This window comes from Alligator mississippiensis, chromosome 6 (genome assembly GCF_030867095.1).
Source record: "Alligator mississippiensis isolate rAllMis1 chromosome 6, rAllMis1, whole genome shotgun sequence".
In the NCBI taxonomy this organism is placed as follows: Eukaryota; Metazoa; Chordata; order Crocodylia; family Alligatoridae; genus Alligator; species Alligator mississippiensis.
This window is the reverse complement of record NC_081829.1, coordinates 93,502,741-93,522,966: the sequence shown is the minus strand read 5'-3', so window position 1 is coordinate 93,522,966 and position 20,226 is coordinate 93,502,741. Positions and strand designations below refer to the sequence as shown.

Sequence of the window (20,226 nt, the reverse complement as noted above, 5' to 3'; positions counted from 1 at the left end):
TTAAATTGACATCAATGTAGCATTTTTTTTAAGTTGGCCTTGAGGACTTCCCTGAAGCGCTTTCTCTGCCCTCCTCTTGAGCATTCACTGCCCATGGCAGGGGGTTGGGCTTAACTATGAAACTATGAGCATTCACCTTGGCTGAGCTGGGAGAATAAAACTTGCTTTGGGAGTCTGGAGTTGGACATGTGGATGACATGGCTGGCCCAGTGAAGTTGATGTTGGATGATCATCACCTCAATACTCGTGGTGTTTGCTTGCAGGAGGATGCTAATGCTGGTGCATCTGTCTTCCCACTGGATTCAGAGGATCTTTTGCAGGCAACATGGATGGTCCTTCTCCAGCAACTTTAGATGTCTTCTGTATGTTGTCCCTGCCTCGGCTCTGTACAGCAAGGTGGGGATCACGACTGTTTGACGAACCAGAAGCTTGGTTTCGGATCTGATGTCATGATCTTCAAACACCCATTTCCTCAGGCATCCAAAGGCTGCACTTGCACCCTTGAGGCAATGTTGGATCTCTTTGTCCATGTCAGCCTTCTGCAAGAGATGGCTTCCAAGGTACGGGAAATACTCACCGTTCTCCAGAGTCTCGCTATGGATCTGGATTACTGGAGCTGGGGACTATTCATTAGGAGCTTGTTGGTAGAAGACCTTAGTCTTCTGAATGTTAAGCATCAGTCTCATTTTCTTGTATGCCTTGGTCAAGATGTTGATTACCTGAAGGTCTGCTTCCGAGCGAACGCACACTACAGCATCACTGGTATACTGGAGCTCAGTGGTTCAGATCGGAGTGGTCTTGTTTTTTGGTTCAGAGTTGGTTGAGATTAAACAGTTTACCACTCATTTGATAGTTTAGCTCCACTCCACCTGGAAGCTTGCTGGTGATCAGATGTAGCATCGTGGCAAGGAATATGGAGAAAAGTGTTGGAGCGATGACAGAGCCTTGCTTAATTCTTCTTTTTATAAAGAACTGGTGAGTTAGGAAATAGTGTCTTATGGCCTGGGAAGGGCTGGTATTAGTGCTAGTAATGCTCCTTGATGTATTGAGAAGGCATAGAAAAAACATGGATGATTTTTGTGGTAAAACATTGAAATTTGCAGAGGAAACTACATTGGAAGGTTTTTGTGTTTAAAAAAAAAAAAAAAAAGAGAGAAACCATACCAAGAGAACTAGAGATACTAGAAATAATGGCAGAATAGTTGTTTGTATTTGACTGGGTGAAAGAGGGAGGAAGGGAATTGTATTTAAAAAAAAGTGCAAATGAATGTCTGGGGGCATAATAATTAGAAACCATTTTCAATGGAAGAAAAAAACCCCAGAAAGCAATTATACTGGAAGGTGTTTTGTGGTAATAATAGACAACAGTTTAGATAGGAGTTTGTAGTGTAAAAGGTTACCTTGACTAAAAAGTGACCATGATTTGGGAGTGAGTGGTGAAAACTTTAAAAATATCTAACAGGTACAAAAACAGGCAGACGCACGTTATTTAGTATTGTAATTGGGTACATGTATAATTCAAAGCCATTCTCTCTTGACTTTTGTGTTTACATTTGCTAACATAACATTACATTACTTTTTGCATTTACTGTCCATTTGGAGGAAAGTTGCAATTAATGACTTTTTGAGGTATCTTTCTGTAAGGGGTACTTTTGGTTCCAGGCCTTTGTTTTCAGAAAGTTTTTCGGTCATCGACGTCCCCCCCCGGCTATTCACATTAGGAAGCAGAGAGAGTACAGCTAAATGTTAGACATTTTTGTGAATACAAATGTCCCTTTGCATTAGAAATCTGTCTCTGTTGCTCGTAATGTGCACACAGAAACAACGAGTTACAATTCTCTCACAGGTCACCTGTTTTCTTTCCTAACTATGGTACACACAATCTAGTAGGTTGTTTTTACATCAGCCATCTTGGTGACACACATGGTCCACTGGTCATGAGTTTGAGATGGAAGTTGTTTTGTTGGCAGTAGTTGCATTTTTCACCAACAGCCTAATACAACGCGAGTATCCTCCTGGGGGTTAAGTCGACCTTCCTCCTTGCCTTCACCCCATAATGAAACTAAAATTGTCTTTGATGATGATTATTGAAAAGAAGATTTGTAGGCTTGTGACTTCTGCCTACAGTGTGCAATATCTCTGCATTAATTTCACCTTAGCACTGATGGTTTGATTTGTTGAGAGGCATTTATGTTTGTACAATGACAAGGTACACTTTATAGGCTATAAATTTTGACTTCTGTAGTTTGTCTGCAGTAGTCTGGGGGAGGGGATTTGGAGCGGTTCAGGCATTGATTTCTTTCCCCCAGATAAACAGTTTTCTTGAATTGATTCTTTCATCCACATTGACAGTTTTTAGGGGTGCTTCTCTCAAAGCAATTTATTCGTTGCGTAAAAAATAAAATCATTAAAGTTTTACCTCTCCTTTGCAAACAATTGAAAGTCAGTCTTGTATTGCGTTTTAATTTAGCAATGTCTAATCTGTTCCTTGTCGTCTTAGACAAAACTGGTGACAAGTTAGCTCTCTAGAATTAATAGAAACCACTTTTGCACTGATATCCAAAGTAGTTACTTTTCTTAAGTTACAGTTAACATACACATGAATAAGTTCAATTCCTCCCCTTAATTGGCCTAGATTTGGGGGAGGTTAGGAAGATCTGTTTGCTATCCTGAAATTGAGCACATTTTCTTGTAAGATTTTTCACATGATTTTATTTCAGTTTAATTATCCAGTTTACAAAAAAATCCACACAAAGCATTCTTTAAATACATCTGAGCTGAAAACTGCTGTGGCTCAGACAAAGGGAATAGCGGCACTGAAGTAAACTATTTGTCTGAAATGTATATAGCTTTGGGGGTTCATAGACTAGCTTGATTAGTAATTGGGAGAAAAAACTGTTCCTTAGTTTAGTTACCAACAAATGCAGTACTTTGTATCAATTATTTGCCCGACTGCTGAAAGTACATTGGAATGAGAGGCACTGGCTAATCTTTGCCCTTACTAACGTGAATACTGCAGAATGCAGATGAGTAATTAAAGTATAGAATGTGGAAAATTAGGCCAAAATTGAATGGAAATGAATAAGCATGCATTCTGTTGTACAGATGTTGGAAACAGATTATTTTGGACCCCACTCGCTATCTACATCTTATTTGGTTACTATGTAAAATCAGTCATATGCCATGTAGATTGTTTCTCTTCTCATTGCTTTTTCCTTCTTTATGTTGTGATGTAGCTGTATAGGTAGTAATTTAGCAAAAATATCCTGTCTGCCAGGTGTGGGAACTAGCTGATTGTATTGTAATACCAGATCATTACTTAATTCATATGCAACATAACCTAGCACATGGAAAGCATTATAAATCTATTTACAGTGTGGCTGGTCTGATGATAACATTGTATTAAATTCCCAGGTGAGGCAATTTAAGCAATTGCTTTGCCATGTGTAGGCCATGGAAATTAACTTCTCGTATGCTTTAGTAATAGACTAACTTCATTGTTATTCTCAGATTAGTCATATAGCTGGATTCTTACAGTCTGGTTACATGTACCTTACTTCACATATAAAATCATACAGGGAGGGAGTGGTTCTGCAGATCACAGTTCTTAATTAGTTTAAGTTGAGTTAATTCATTTCAATTCTAATTTAGCTGTGACTACCCACGAACACATTCAGTTCTGTTGGGAAATGTTAAGACTTGGGTCAAGTAGACAGATTGTTTAAAGCCAAATTGCCAGACAGAACTGAGCAAGTGTATCTGTTTGAACAGGGCTTTAAGAAAATCACCCAATCAGTATGCAAAAATCCTGCTCGTAAACCAAGGGAGATCTGCCTGGAATCAAAAATTCTTCCTTGGCATAAGGTCTCGATATTGTAGTACATTTAAAGCAGCTGCTGAAACTTTCTCTGTCCTTATGTTCTTGTGGAAAGTAGCTTAACCTTTTTGCCAGTTTGTTTGCTTGTGTACATAGTCCTATGCACGATTTTGAGTGTAAACATGTATGGGGATATACTCAGGAGTGTTAAACACTCTTGTGTGCACAGACCTTGCACGTAGACATATACTGCGAAATACAAGAAAAACTTCTGCCGTATTTGACAAACCTTTGCAGAGGAAAACTACACAGAAGCTCTTAAACCCATATTGAGCTGCCCAGAAAATGCATTGGATTACAAACTCTGTAACGCTTCTGTCTTTCTAGAAACATACATATAAAGTACCAGTAGACAGTGGTAACTGACAACTAAGACTAAAAATGTTGACAATTTCTTGATTTGCCTGGTTAGCTTATGTATAGAAGTCATTAACTATTTATAAAATGCATTATGAATTGGATTCCTTCAAACTGTAGCAGTGTGTGTGACATTTCCAGCTCAAACTATCATGCTTGCATTTGGCTAAAGTACATATTTATATCCAGATAATAGTTATGAAGTAGAATAAATCGTAAAACACATTTATAATTGTCACATTCAGAAGAGCTGTTTTGTTATCATTAATTTTGATTAGCCACATGTAAAAAAGTCTTCGCAATATTACTTCAATTATTATTTTTTATTCAAGAAGTGAATGTATTGATATTTTGGACAAATCCTAATAGGACAAATGAACACTTTAGTTCAAAGGCCTTTCCTTTTATATTATTGATTCATTTGGTGGTGTAACTATGATCAAAAGTAGTATCAAATTATTTATTGATTATGGCAGAGTTACACCTAATTGTAGTCAAAGGGTTATTTCTTTCAATGCAACTGCTGATTTTTCAAATCACGACAGACCGTTGCAATAATAGTAGGTGATCCAAACATAGTTATTAACTACACTAGTAAAGATGAGAAGGGCGTTTATACTGTCTTTTAAAAATTAGAATTATTGCTAAAAGTGCATTTTTGTCGTAAAGAATACTTTTTTCCACTTCGAGTTCCTTAAAACTTCAGTCACTCAGATGAATAAGTAACCAAGGACTGTCTGAATCTCTCCTTTATAATCAGCCAAGTTGCATATGGGGTGGAAAGCTCCATGAAGTGTTGTTTACCATTTCAATATAATAATGACATGTATGGTTAACATTACCAGAATCTGTGAAGCTAAGCTATTATGTGAAATACAGTTAGACTGCTGGACCTCAGATGTGGAGATTGGATCTTAACCAAAAAAGATTAGATATTAATCGACCCATATTTGTAATTTCCTTCCTTGTTTGATGTATATCAAATAAAAAATAGGAAAATAATATAATTGAGCAATCTATGCCAATTTGTTGGCTTTTGGGTGAAAAAAGAGAAAAACAAAACCCATCTCCATATGATATTCTTGCACACTGTGGAGTGTTTTAGTCCCCCATAGTGATGAAATGAATAATTTAAACAGGCAGCTCTGATACCACTGCCTGTTTAAAGGTTCTCATTTCCTTTAATGCTGTAGACTACTTTTGCTTGGTTAGTATGAAACTGCTGCGGCTGAGATCTCCAAATGGGGAAAAAGAGATTTGGCACAATTCAGTTCTTGTAGTAGGTCCATGGTATGCTTTATTCTTGCTATGTACAGCTGTAGCGATAGTATATCATCTGGTGCTGAACACTAGCAGTTGCATCACAAATTGGTAAGCATTACAATGATGATGAGCATAGAAGGGCAAGCTTAAATCACAGGGGATAAACAGCAAAGCTGTCTTGCAGGTGAGCTGGGTGGTGCCATGGCTTAAACCATTGCTAGTTTTCCTTCCCAGTGGCGACGCTTCCACACCTTTATTTGGTCACAGATGCAGTGAATTTCCATGAGCTCAGTATAATTGCTAGTGGATGGTCATCTACATCCCAAAGTGAGGCACATTTTTGATGCAGTTGACAGACTGATCCGGAAAGGGTTTGGGCTAAGTGATCACTACAGGTCAAAACTGGAGTGCTTTGTTAAAGCTGGGCAGGGAGTTCCACTGTAGAAGCATTTGTACACGAGTTTGTGCCGCAGCACCAGGCGCTTTTAAAAGCACCCAGCGCTGCAGCGCATGCATTTGTACGAACGGGGAAATGCGCATCAGCGCTGAGAAAATGGCAGCGGCGCGCTTTTGAACTAAAATGCGTCAAAGATGTGTTAGATCAAAAGTGCACCGCTGCCATTTTCTGTGCACTGACGCGCATTTCGCCACTTACACAACGGCATGTGACGCAACACGGCGCGTGTCAGCTCACGTGCAGAGCAGACTCGATGGAGTCCGCTCCGATGTGCCAGTCCCGGCGTGTCACAGCACAAAAATAGACGTGTATAAATGCCCCCTGATTCTAGCTGCTCTTGTTTCTTCCGCTCATGAACCTTGACGCTAGTCATATTCAGATTCATTTCATAAAGAAAATAAGCAACTGTAAAACAAAGGTGAAAATCCTTTTTCTCTCACTAATAGAAACAAAAAAGTTAAGCAGGAACAAAGAAAAAGCAATTTTATCAGTCATTGGGAAAAAAAAAAAGAAAAAAGTTGAAGACTTTCCTCTAACTTGCTCCACCAAATTCGCCGCTCCAGCTTGATGCTTCAGAGACCCTGAAACAGGCATCTGATCAGTTGTTTGCAGTTGCTTGTAGCGTTCTCCAGAATGCTAATTTTGAGTCAATAAGGTTGAATATTGAATGAACTATTCTGGAATTTGAAAACTGTACAAGTGATAACACATTCTTTCATGAGAATCCTTCATAAGGCTTTCTGATACAGTAACATCTCTGTTATCCGGTACTTCACCAACCGGAATACCTCATTAACTGGAATTTTGGCACCGCGCCACTTTGCCTCCTGCTGCGCCGCTGAAACCGGCGGGACGCACATGGCCGTGCTGCACCGTGCCGCTTTGCCTCCTGTTGCGCGGGGGGCGGGAGGGGAAGCTCACGCCGGCCCCCCACCCCTCCTCTCGCCACTCCACGTCCAGCCAGAAACCCTGTGTAACCGGCACTTTTAGTTTACTGGCCCCCCTCATTCCCTACTTGTGCTGGATAACAGGGATTTTCCTGTATTTCTAAGTCCTGCTGTATTTATAGAAAAGCAAAGTAAACTCATCTTTCCCCTATATCATAGTTTCCTTTCTCGTCTTCATTTTCTTCTGGTCCTTTCCCTGTAGGCCTTTACAACCCTGGCAGCAAAAGAAAGACTTGCTCATTTTGTCCGTGTTGTTTTCAGCCCATGTTGTCAAATGTACGCTGGTAAAAAGTCATTTATTTTGAGATGAGAAAATCCAGTCCTCCCTCCCTGTTTAGTGACATCATTACTGTTATTTCAAGAGTTCCCATTCTAGATATATAAAAAAAAAAAAAAAAAAAGTCTTCAGATAAGAGCTTTTCTTCCTATGTTCATACATTTGCAATGGTTCTGCTACAGTCACTTTAATATTTTTTTTTTACATTTTCTAGTCATCCGGAGAGCAAGTACATATTAATATCCCTTTGCTTGTCTAGGCTAGGCTTGTTGACAAAACTTCAGAATGTGACTTTTCAAAATCCCACCAAGTGTGTTGAGGTTTCCCCATTAATATTTATAGAAATCTGCAGCTGAAGAACTTTTCAATAACTTTACTTGTAGATTTTATCAAATAGGTATCCATTAGGGGGCTCTCGAGGTTTAAGATGATCAGCCTTGATACCAATGGCTTCGGAGCTTTACTTCCTAACCCTTTTTTCTTTTTGTTTTACAGAAAAGGTCACGGATCGCCTACAGTGACGAGGTGCGGAATGAGCTCCTAGGGGATGATGGGAATTCCTCAGAGAACCAGGTAGGATGCTAATCAAGAAGCCCTAGTGGGTGGCTGGAGGGTGAAGGAGGTCACTGGCACACTGGGCTTCTCAAGCTGCTCCTTAACAGCATTAGCAACAACTCATGTGGAAGTGATACTGTTTAATGCAAAGCTGGGGTCTTAATCAACTTCAAAATGTTTCTTGGAGATCTTACATTTAACCCTTTACCTTGTGATCACTGTCTGCTATCTTAAAAAAAATCTTTTCTTCTCTTTTCTTTATTATTTAGTACTTAAGGAATAACTTGAAACGCACTGTTTGCCGACAAAGCCAAGGTCTTCACCTCAAACACATGTAAAAGGAATAAAAAAAGTACATAATGCAGCTTTGATAATAATGCAGTATAATTAAATCAACACTAGCAGGCAAAACAAATGAAAGTGAGCTCTTAGATTGAGACAGTACCCCACTCGGTTTCCTTGCGTGCCCTCCTTTCATAACCAGGTTTTTTTCCCCTTGTCCAAAATATACAACTTGCATTGATAAAAGTAGTTCTAACACACACACACACACACGTTTAATAATATATGTCCCTTTTTTATGGAGGGAGACTTAATAGCTCTAAGCCTTTCTTGAGTTTTTTTATCATGGCTGTGCGACACAGGACATGGTATTAAAGATTTGTGTTAACCATTGAAAATTCTAAAGGAAACACTATATACAAGGGAGGTTTATCCCACCTGTTAATATTTTATCGGGCGTTGAAAACTTGTTTTACAGGCCCTGTCGGAAAACACAATTCTCTTTTTAAAACCAATTCCCCTTTCTTAATCCACACCACAATTAAAGTTGTGGCCTTTGTCAGTTAGAAGTTCAAGTTTTCTTGAATGGAATACTCTTTTCTGAGATGATGCAACTCAAATACTTTTGATTTTATAAGCGAAGCTTTGCAATTGATTTTTTTTGACAATGGCCAGATTCTGACATTTTTTTTCTATTCTTACTTCAAAATGAGTTTGCCCTGAATACAGGCTAGTGACAACTAAGTAAAGAGCTTGTGATTTATCCTTAAATGTGCAGAGTACGGAGTTAGAAAAAAACTCCCGTGTGCTATGTCTAGTATTTGAAGAAATATGTTAAACAGCCACATTTTAATTAACATAACTGTGATACATATTTTAATAACATCATACATTATATACAAGACAATATGATTCTACACTGTTAATATGGAATTGCATACTTTTATAGTCTGTAACAGCGTTAGATCTCTATTCAAAGTGGTAGACATACAAGTTTAGTTCTTATATTTATTTATTATAGCAGGGGATTTTCCTGGGCTTGAATAAACTGAAAACTCCCTCTAATTTCCCTCTAATGCTAGCATGATGAAGATGATCATTTTGTTTTAGAAAAATAATTTTCACAATTTGGCTATCGTCAACAAGGGTTCAACCATATAAAAAGATGTTAAGATATAAAACCAAAATTGCATCTTTAACAGCACTACTATTTTCATATTTCAAGAGAAATTTGAGTGAGATCAGACATAAAAGGGCAATTGTGATAAGAAGTTTTACTTATAACAGAATATGTAATGTGGGAGAACAAGATAAATTTTTTTCCCTGCTTTTTAAGGAATAGCTGAATAACTGATTCTTATATGAACCTTCTGCGAGTTGTGAGCTCTTTTCTTAACTCTTGAGGGGTAGAGGATGGCCTTACCTCAAAGAATCATATAATATTTTAAATTTAAAATTATTTATCAACAATTTTTTTACTTATAAAAGACCACTTGATATCTAGGGTAAAGTACAAAGGGACAAGTGATTTTACTGGTGCTCCTCAGCAATTAGACTCTTCTAGCCACTGATATCTTGACAGTGGTACCCTGTACTATTGGGAAGGTTAAGTTCTGTTTTCTTTTTGAGAAGCTTTATGAAGTTCACTATGAATGAGAGAGCGTCTTATTTCTTTTAAATATGGAAAGACCAATATTCTTACAGAATTCCTTTGTATTACTTGGACTTATCCAATCATCTTCCTTTCTGTCATTTTTTCCATATGAAAATGAGCATCTTTAACTGAGGAGCTCAGTAGACTTTTAATTACAGGAGTATAGATATAGGGCCATGTTTGTGGGTGGTTATCCTCCATACAAACTTCAGTATAAAACTGTTTGTACCAGCAGGTGCATTTTTTTCAAAATCAATAAATTTAGGTACTTATACATAAATAAGTAGCCTGTCACATAAGTGTACTTAATCTATAAATCTTTTTGGTACAAATAAATACCGTATTGGACAAGCAAAGCTTTATAAAACTGTGGTACATCATAGTAAGAGAGGGGTCCTTCTAACATTTGCTTTTGCATTGTTTAATGGGAATGTGTGCGCCTGGAATGACTAGCCTTAAATTTAGTTTTGCAGAGTTTTGACTGCTCAAACAATTATGTGTTGGCTTTAGGTTAAATAGGTGAAATGAAGAGCTGTTTTTCTTTCTCCAAACTTAGTTGTTTCTTCCTTGATGAATAAATCAATGAAAAACAGGTGCCAGCTAAGAATTGCTGCTCTAGCGAAGTAGAAATATTGGTAAATCCATCACTGGCGATGATAAGAATCTGGGCAGACTTAAGAGTTAGCCAGGTGAGACAGAGATAAACTTACAGGCTTGCACAATTTCTTAGATGGGCCACAGTCAGTCATATTAAATCTTTTATAACTTTTTTATAATGGAATATATTTATATATGATGGCACATTAAGTTGGCTTATAAGTAAGGTGAGGGTTAAGTGCAAACCCAGGTGTGTAGATGGTTTGGTGTTTGTTCAACTGTTAACTCTTTGTGTTTATCTTCCCGCAAATGGATCTTTTAACACAAGTGAATTGAGAGGTAAAGCAGTACATACACTGTCTCCTACAGTTTTTTCCCCCCACAAAAAGCTCTGATTGGCAACAACTAATATTGTGAGTAACTTGCTGGTGGGGGGTATATTGCTCTTTTTTCCCCTAAGAAATGATCTCTGTTTGTATGGTTGACAAAAGTCCAAAAGAAGAAACAATATGATTTAATGCTTATGCTGAGATATAACTAATTTATAATAGGTGTGCTATATAAGAGTTACTGGAATTGTCAAAGCATGTATAAATTCCAGCAATCAAAATTTCTTTTAAAATACATGTCTTTGTTTAGCACGGTCGATATTAGTGCATTACTCTGAATGTATGCTGTATTTAATAAGTAATTGCTTGCTTTGTATACATTAATTTCCTCTTAATTCAAATCCATTGAACATAATCAGATAGAGCACACTCTGACTTACAGAAGAGGGAGACAAAAAACCTTCTCTGTATGTTTGGGTTATCTCTCTTTCCAGGAGCGTTGTCTTAAACATTACTATGTTCCTTTCAAGTCTTATTTGTCATTCTGACCAGCAGCATTTATCAAGTCCCTTGAAAGGCTTGAGCTTTTCAGTGTAGTGATACAGTACTCAAAGTTCTGGATTTACTTTAGTAGTTATACAGTTGTTTTATGTGGCGATTTCTATTTTTAAAAAGCACATAGAGGGTTAAATCAGAAACCCTTTGGTACCAAAAATAGTGTGCAGGTAATTATAGTATTACAGATCCTCTTGTTTGAAATGTAATACTGTTGCCTCAGGTTCCCAAACTCAAGACATTAAAGTTTTTTTACAAAATCCTGATTAGAAGGCTGTGCACTATATATATACATACATATATCTATCTATCTAGATCTAGATAGATAGATAGATAGATAGATAGATACACACACGTACATACATATATATACATATATATACACACACACACATATTATATATAATATGTATGTATGTGTGTGTGTGTGCATGTATGTGTATATAAATAATCATAATATCATATATTGCACGTGGGATTTCGTGGTGAACAAATATTTTGTGGCTACTTAATTTCTGACTACAAAGTTTTGATAATATTAGATTTGGGCTTGCTGTGCATAAAGTGTGTCAAACTTCAGCTACGGACCAGGGGGTGAAGTTGGTCAATTTAATTCCCCGAGATCTAAAGAAGGTCGGTATCATTTCATATAGCCCTGGCAGAGCAGATCATTACCAGACACAAATCTGTTGGTTACATGCCGAGGGTTTATAGCAAAATAAATAGACTGTCATCATAAGTTCAGAAAATTGTGTGTTCGACCCACGATAATGTGCAAAGGGTGTTTAATAGAGTTCAGCATTTATTCGTTATCTGTATGCGGACAGAGACGGCAGTAGCGTTATCAGCTTTAAAAAAAAAAAAAATTCGGTAGTTTCCGAGGTCACGTGACACGCCTCACAGACACGCACGCACACACACACATACACACTCTGCGGCGCAGTTTTGATTTTAGTCACAGCAGAAGGCTTAGCCACAAGAGATTCCACTGGTTCAAACCAGTGTAAACCAGATTTTTTTTAGCCTACAAAGGAACAGATTACCTCTTGTATCGAATTCCGTATTGAACAAAAAAAATCTTTGTTTCAGAAATATGCTGATTATCATAGCCTAAAATGGTGGCTGCACGTATTTGAATGCTGTTTACTGCCAAGTGGTACTCGTAATAACATATATAACAAAATGGAGAAAAAAAAATAGACTTTCATCAAGTGCATTGCTAAATGGATAAAAAATATATCTTTTGTTAATCTGAATGAATATCTTTTGGCCAACGTTAAAAAAAAAAAAAAATCTCCCATTACCTAGCTTAGCTGCAAATCCTATGCAGAGCTTAAATTCAGCCATGCAGCACAAACAAGATAGAACATTTTTGTTTGGGACCTATTGAAAAAACAAATGTGCAGCATTTTAAAACTCTCATTGATTATAGCAGGGTGGCATGCCCCAAATGGTTTCTGTTGCAGGAGAGTAGTTTTAAACTTTGGCCCTTTAAGTATCATAGTCAACTGAAGAAGGTGACCTCAGAAAGAAAAGATAGCTATGTGATCAACTCCCAGATCGTCTTTTTTCTAAAGAGACTTACTGTTTGCCTTTTCAGGGAAAAAAGGGGGGGTGAAGATCGAGAGAGAGAGAGAGTGAGAGTCCGATTTATGATAGGCCAAGTACTTGAATTTAAGAACTGGTTTGGTGGGTAAAGAGCATGGTTTTCTTTATACCAAATTCTTAGAAGGTTCCTTTAACTAACATACTATAGTAACTGTTTCATTTTAAGTTACTGCCATAGTTACCATCCTACTAATATCAAGTTCGAATTCTATCGCCTTGTCTTTTGGTGCGAGGATAGGGTATAATACCTTTTAGGTCTCGAATGACCCTAAGAGACATAAAAGTACTAATAGAAATTCTGTTATTTTGTCTCTTGCTGGGCAATCTTCATAGTGGTAAACATCTCATCCTGTACACGTTGAAAAATACCTTTGTGCAATAGTAGAGTTTGCAGGTTTATAAACAAAGACAATTATGCAGATGTTGTAATTGTCAAATTCAACTGGAATTGGTGAGAAAACTCTCTTTTTTTTTTAAATAAAGAGACACGCCTATGCATACATTTGTTGTGAGTAATTGTATTTTTTTTGTCCCAATAGCTAATGTACTTCTCTAAATGCAGAGCATGTTGCAACATACATGTTCAAACCAGCTATTTTAATGTTTCACAAATAATCCTGCGAGTACAATGTAATGAATGGTGTAAAGAAGGGTAAACTGCAGTAAAATGAACAGTTTTACAATCTTATTTTATGTAAAAGTTTACAACATTTAGTGCTACAGAATTGCAGTGGAAATGAACAGTAGACTTTTTTTTTTTAAGAAGTCATGTTTTATATTGGTCCATATTCCTACTGTGAGTGATTTAAAAATACTGCACCTTGATTTAGCATTTGTGATTTAGCACAAAACCACAAATTGCTGCTTTTTTTTTTTTTTTTTTTTTTTTTTTTTAACTAAAAAGGAGCTGCTATATCAGGTTCAATAATAAATAGATAACACACTTGCAATATAAGCAAGACAGGCTATAGAGATAGTGTAACCTATTAATAAGTCAAATCTGTTAGTAAAATAATAAATCAGTTGTCAGAACTAAAATATACAGGAAACGTCCTGAAAACTTGTATATACAAAACCACTTCAGCCGTACAATCTTAGAAGAGAGGAATAGTAAACTTGTTTTTTTTCTTTATAATATAGACTTCTATGAAGTCATTCCCCTTTATTTCATGATGGTGTCTTAGATGTGGTTTAAAAGAGAATTTCACACTATTCTCTTTGTTTAATGTGACAGTGTGAGAAAGTGATCTTTATTCGTTCAAAAAACTCTGCATGTAGTCTATGTTTAGGTTCTTTTAATGTGTTTGTCTGTGATTTTTAAATGCTAAACATGTAAACAGATAAATTGTCAATGTTAATTCTGTATCCTGTCACACAACTGATCTTTCTTTCCTGCCATTTCTTTCCTTTTTATCTTTTTTGTGCGTTCATGTTGCAGTTGATAAAATTACGTGAAGAGGTGAGTACTTTCTTGCTTTTTGTTGTCTAGCTTTCCCTTTAAAGCTGAGTTTCCAAATCTGAAGGAGATCTTTCTGCTCACTGTTGCAGGGAAATCTACCCAAAGGAGAAATATTGATTATATTGCTTAAAAATATTCACTGTTGTGGGTCTTTCTTTTTTTTTTTTTTTTTTCCAAATAATTGCATACTTACATGGGAATCCCTAGACCAAACCATAGAAATTAAAAATTTCTGACAGCAGAGAAAAAAAGTAAAGGCATTAAAAAAGGAGAGGAAAAGAAGAAAACAACCAAACCCTGTATTATTTGATCTCTGCTAGAGTGCTCTGTTCAAATCGGGTACAATAATAATTTAGTGTGCATCACAACATTTTCCATTGTTTGAGTACATTTGTACAGTAGTATTGCAAGTGAAAGGATTGTTTTAGTGAAAACCTCTGCTGAAACACTAAAATATATAGCACTTCAATGTGTATTGAATTTAATGTAGGGCTATTGAAATACCTATTGTATTATGTTGGGTATTGGATACCCACTGAAAATATTGTACAGGTAGACATACACACATAGCAGTATTTATTATGCATTTGTGTGTATGCTGTAGATCTGTAGGTGCAACGCTAGAGATCAGTATTCCAAAGCACCTTTCGTTTCACTTAGGAAATGACTCTCATAAATATTTAGAAGCAGATGTCTAAGTTCTTCCGGCCAGTTATGCAGAATTTGTAGTATATTTTCTAAAAGCGCTGTCCACTTTTGTCTGTTGATTGTTCTAAAAAAGCACACGTTGAAACTTCTTTTATTATTTCACTCTAGATCCTGAGCACACATCAGAGTCACTAGCAGGCTAGATTTCTGAAGGGTTCGTTAACATGTTTTGAGTATGAAAATAAATACATTTAAAAGTGTTACTATTTGAATAGGGTATGTAACTCGAGTCTCTCTTTTTGCCATTTGGGTGAACCACGTGATAATAACGATGCACTGACAAATCGATAATGAATATTAAACTCTGGAAAAGGGTATTTGTAAGTGCTAAGCATGATGATGAGAGGTGTGGGAACTAACCAAATTAATGGCTCTAAGGGGGAGTTCTTGATGTAATAATAGCTTGATTTTTTTTTAGAATCTTAAAGTAATTTCTCTGATCATTTAGATCCCTTTTCCCCCAGCCCAGAATAGATCTAACGTGAAATGGTTTGGTAATAAGCAGTATAACACAGCTTTTAAAAAACCCCAGTTAAACCTATGATACCTAGATCCCCTCCTTTAATATTCTCTTCCTAGCCCCCTGTATTTAAACAGTCATCTATTGTTGTAAAGATTTGTGTAAGATGATTTCTGCCATGTGAAGACTAGGCATTACTTGCAGCCAAGGGTAATGGTTCTTCAGCCTCATACATGCCTAACCCTTTAATGACAACACGTATGCATGCATATATGTACATTTATAGAAGGTAGCGGGATTTCATCTTTTGCTAGTAAAATATGATTTATGGATAATTTGCAAGATAAATGCAAAATTCAATATAGATTATATGAACAAAGCTTTACTTATCTAGTTTACTTTTTACATTGCTACATACCAGCAAGTAAGGTCATTGGGCATTTAAGAAAGCAGTAATTTCAGTAACCTACTGGACTTTCTCTGTAAAATCCTCTTTTATAAATCCTTTTGTACATAGCCATGTAACAAAAGGGTGTTCTGTCATGGCTTACGCTAATACTTTCCTCCTCCTCTTATTCTTAAGTTGCTTTTTTTCTCATCTCCCTGCAATCTGTAGGAACCAGCAAAATATATATATCCAGTAAAAGAATTGAAATTCTAGGTAGATCAAAATTGGACCGGTAGAAAGAGAAATAATTTAAAACATATCCTGACTGTCAGTGTTTTGGATATTTGTGAACCCTACATCCCATTCAGTAGAGCAGGATTGTGATGGTGTTTTTTATATTGACTGCAAAATGCACATTACAGTTTAAATGAAGGCTAGGACGGTGACTCAGGCGTAATTCTAAACCAGTCGCACAGTAAAACATCAAGGCATCCCCAATTACAGTTCTCCTAAGGAGGTATGAATTGATCTTAAAAGAAATTGTGATTTGCCATACTGTTTGTTAATAAAACGTACGCTTCCCTTCATTGCGAGGCTCTATTCGAACGTGCGTGCAGTACACAGGGCTCTATGGAGGCTGTGTTGCTCTGTCTTTTTAGTTTCAGAGATCTCAGTTTGAATCCAGCCCACATGGAATGACTATATCTCTAGTGATAGCATACCACTCTGCAAAACTTCCTCATATAACTCCAGACAGAAGCTCTTTCTGAAGCTACCAGACGCACTGCATCACCTCACTACCCATCTTACAAAGGGTAGGGGATAGTGTGGGAGAATGAGTTTGGGGAGGGGTGGGAAGGAGTTGAAAGCATTAACTGCTACTGTAGTTCATTGGCTTTCATGACCAAAGGACAGCATTCATCCAAAACCAAACACAGAACGTAAATAACGCCGTCACTTATAACAAAAATTAGATTTTATTATAGAATGGCTTAGGTGGAAAGGTTCCCAAATCAGAGGTAAGCAGCAGCTTTGAGTTAATGTTACCGTTGAGTTCACAGGGCTGTAGCGTTCTAATGGCTCGCAGCACAACGAAGCTGTGCCCGTGTGTATTGCAGTGCTTTGTGGGGTAATTTTGGTTTATATATACACACACACATGCAAAAATATGGACGTTTTTTCTTTGAATAAATCATGCAAAATTATATCAATATTACAATGCGAAATCTGATTCTCCCCCCTCCCCCGATACATACCTTATCAGATCAAAAAGCTTTTTCATTTGAAGCATATCACTTACAACACTAAACAACTCTCCTGTAATTAAAAAGCTCTGTTGCTGGATCCAGGACTCTATCTGCAGCATTTTAAAGTGTCTCTTAACTTTTAGGATTTTTTTTTTTTTCTCTTGAATAACAAAACGATACAGGCTGATGTGGTCATTTCAACTTTATCTTTTTAAGGAAAAACCTGTAATAGTGTCAGGGACTCAAATGCAAATGTAGAATGTTTAACATTAGTTGCATCTTAATACAGTTTCACATTATGAGTAATCTTTTTGAAGGAGAAAACAGTGCAAGCTTGCATCATATATGTTAAGAGCGTTTGTGGGCCATAGGAACATACTAGTAAATGTTATAAAAATCTATTTTTTTCCTTTGAAAATTATAATTAAAATTAATACTAATTATCTAGATTGGCCATAAGTCCAAAGAATATATAACACATTAGCTGCTGTCATGATTTCAATTAGAGCAACACAACTTATGTTTTTAAATTTTATTAAGTGCTTCTGCCTTTTTTATTTCTTGGTGGCCTGCCCCCCCATGACTGTAAAAGGTTTTTTTTTCTTTTTCTTTTTCTTTTTTTCTTTTCTTTTCTTTTCTTTTTTTTTTTTTTTTTTTTACAATTTACTCTTAACCTATTCACTGGGTATTAGACAACTCTATTAATTATTATAGACTGTTATTGCAGCTTTCCTGACCTTCACATTGGGTCCTATCTGCGCTGATCTAAATGCATTGTTTTAATGATTTCCAAAAAAAAAAAAAAAATTCAAGGCAAGCTTTGATGTGGCTTTAGCTGCCTCGATCGTCTGGCCGCATCTCAGAGATGTGTCACCTATGCCGGGAGGGAATAGGGAAATCACGTTTTGAATGGTAATGATAACATACTAATCACTTCCTTTCTTTGAAGATAGAAGCGAGATATTCTGTCAGCATCCCTGGCTGCTAGAGCTTGGAGGCACTGGTCTAGGTGTATTAGCTTAAGTGTGGATGTCAATACAGCTTGCATCTCCCAAGATCCATAGGGGCTCATTAGAGCAAGGTAGATCGTTTCGGTAGACAGCCACTCAGATAATATGTATGGCACCTCCTTTTTTATTATTATTAGAAAGCATTTCTTCCATTTTTAAATGACATCTGTCAACAAGACAAAGTTGTAGGAGATGTTTTTGACAAATACCCAAACTGTTTTTGGGGGTGAAGGAGGGGATGGTAGAAGAGTGGATGCATGTGTGATTAGTTGATGCAATTTTTCTGACAGCTTGATTACAACTACTCTGGGATCAGTAGTCTAAAATGGAGTAAGACTTAGATTTTGAGATGGTATTTTATGGGTGGAATAAAGTGGTGCAAGTAGTCGTTTCACTTTTTCACTATTATAAATTCTAGTAGCAGAAATTTGTACCGTGCTATATATTTTTTTTTATTGAGTTGATAAACAAATCTTAAACCCACGCACAGTTTTTTTACATGTGTGTATGTGTATATATACAGAGAGAGACAGAGAGAGAGAGAGACTGAAACCGGTGCATATACCTACAGGTTTTGTTTGTTGTTATACTTGCTTACATTCGGCTCTCCTACCGAAATCCATGGTGCTGGGTATTCTGCATGAGCAGAGTGTTATTTGTATACAGCATCTTCTTTCCTTTGTAGTACATGCAAAATTCAAATATGCGTCACTGAAAATTAAATCCATATTAAAAATTACCACCTGCAGTAACATTGATGTTTCATGAAATTGCTGCTGAATAGAAAACATGTCTGCTTACCTATACAACAACACAAGGAAATGAATCTTAAAATTGATCTTCAGCGTCCACATACAGCAGTGACAATATATTTGTGTGAATTCATATCATAATAGTGAAGCAGATATTCCATGTTTGAAAACAAAAATGTTTGGTACACATAATTATGATTGATCGCAGAACCTGCCTCTCCCAGTTGTGCTTGTCAAAGGCTATTCCATGAAATATCTGCAGATATATATTTTTTTTGTTTTGGAATATGAAAGCATAATTAAAAAGTGGGGGGGAGCGAACATTGTAGACTGCCGTCTGATTTTTTTTTTTCTTTTTCTTTTTCTTTTCAGAGGGCACATCTGCTCGATAACACAGAGAGGCTGGAAAGGTCATCTCGGAGACTAGAGGCTGGATACCAAATAGCAGTGGAAACCGGTAAGAATTCTGAGAGTGAGCAAATTGTCTTGCTTATGCACAGCAGTCTTCACAACACATGACATTTCAGGGAAACTTCAAAGGCGAAGCAGAGACAGCAGCCCGAGATGTGGTTTACATATTGGGGAGACAATTGGGAGCTTATTTGCGCTTATCTTTTTTCAAGTTAAAAGGCATGACATCTCCTGAAAACAGTTCCTGAGGTTTAAAAGTATACATCTGAAAAGAGATGGAATACTTTGTCTAAATTCTACATTTGTCTTAATATGCAGTTACATGTTGTCAGTTTACCCACCCGCAATGATTGCTAGCACATACTGCAGACTCCAGTTGTTTTCATCTTTTACTTTTATTCATATATGTAAAAATTATCATTTTAATAAATCTATAAGCTATTAACCAGAGATGATAAACAACGTGGGCGCCAACTTTCTTGAAATCGATTCATGCTTTTTATACCAGGAGGGTAGTAAACAACTATATCTTGAATTTGTAAAAAAAAATTATTAAAATTAAGGCAAGACCCACGCATAATTCAATATTTTAGTGTTAACTGTAATTCTTCAACTAGTACTTCCAGAATTTCTTCAAGTTGTACCAGTCCTTGATTTTTTTTTGAAAATGCAGCATTAATTAAGCCTCCATAGTTTAATCTTCTTAACTGGCTTATATAAAGTTACAGAAAGTTTCATATTATTTTAGTAAGTAGTAATTCTTCTGTAGCAAGTCCAGTTAATCCTTATATTCTGATATTGTATAGCATCCTATATGTCTTATTTAAAATGTAAATTAAAATTTAATCTTTGTAAGGTTGAACATAAGTATCTTAACTCAATTATTTTATATTAATGTGTCCATATTTTAATTATTGCGGACTTCATGACATATCCCTTGAAAATTAATGAGAAAAATTTGTGATATTCCTTTTTGGTGGAAAGGGGTGCAATTAAGATTTTTGTTCCTGCAGATGGCAGAATAGCAGAAATG

General features: G+C 36.4%; 1 protein-coding gene across 3 annotated transcripts in view; it reads left to right on the top strand.

The window, feature by feature from the left end:
* Nucleotides 1-20,226, top strand: part of VTI1A (vesicle transport through interaction with t-SNAREs 1A) — a 352,105-nt gene that overhangs the window by 65,334 nt on the left and 266,545 nt on the right. For all 3 annotated transcript variants that reach the window (XM_006277966.4, XM_019485972.2, XM_019485971.2), the window contains exons 4-5: nucleotides 7,674-7,751; nucleotides 19,155-19,239. In XM_006277966.4, coding sequence (XP_006278028.3) covers nucleotides 7,674-7,751; nucleotides 19,155-19,239 — 163 coding nt within the window. The remainder of the gene's footprint in view (nucleotides 1-7,673; nucleotides 7,752-19,154; nucleotides 19,240-20,226) is intronic.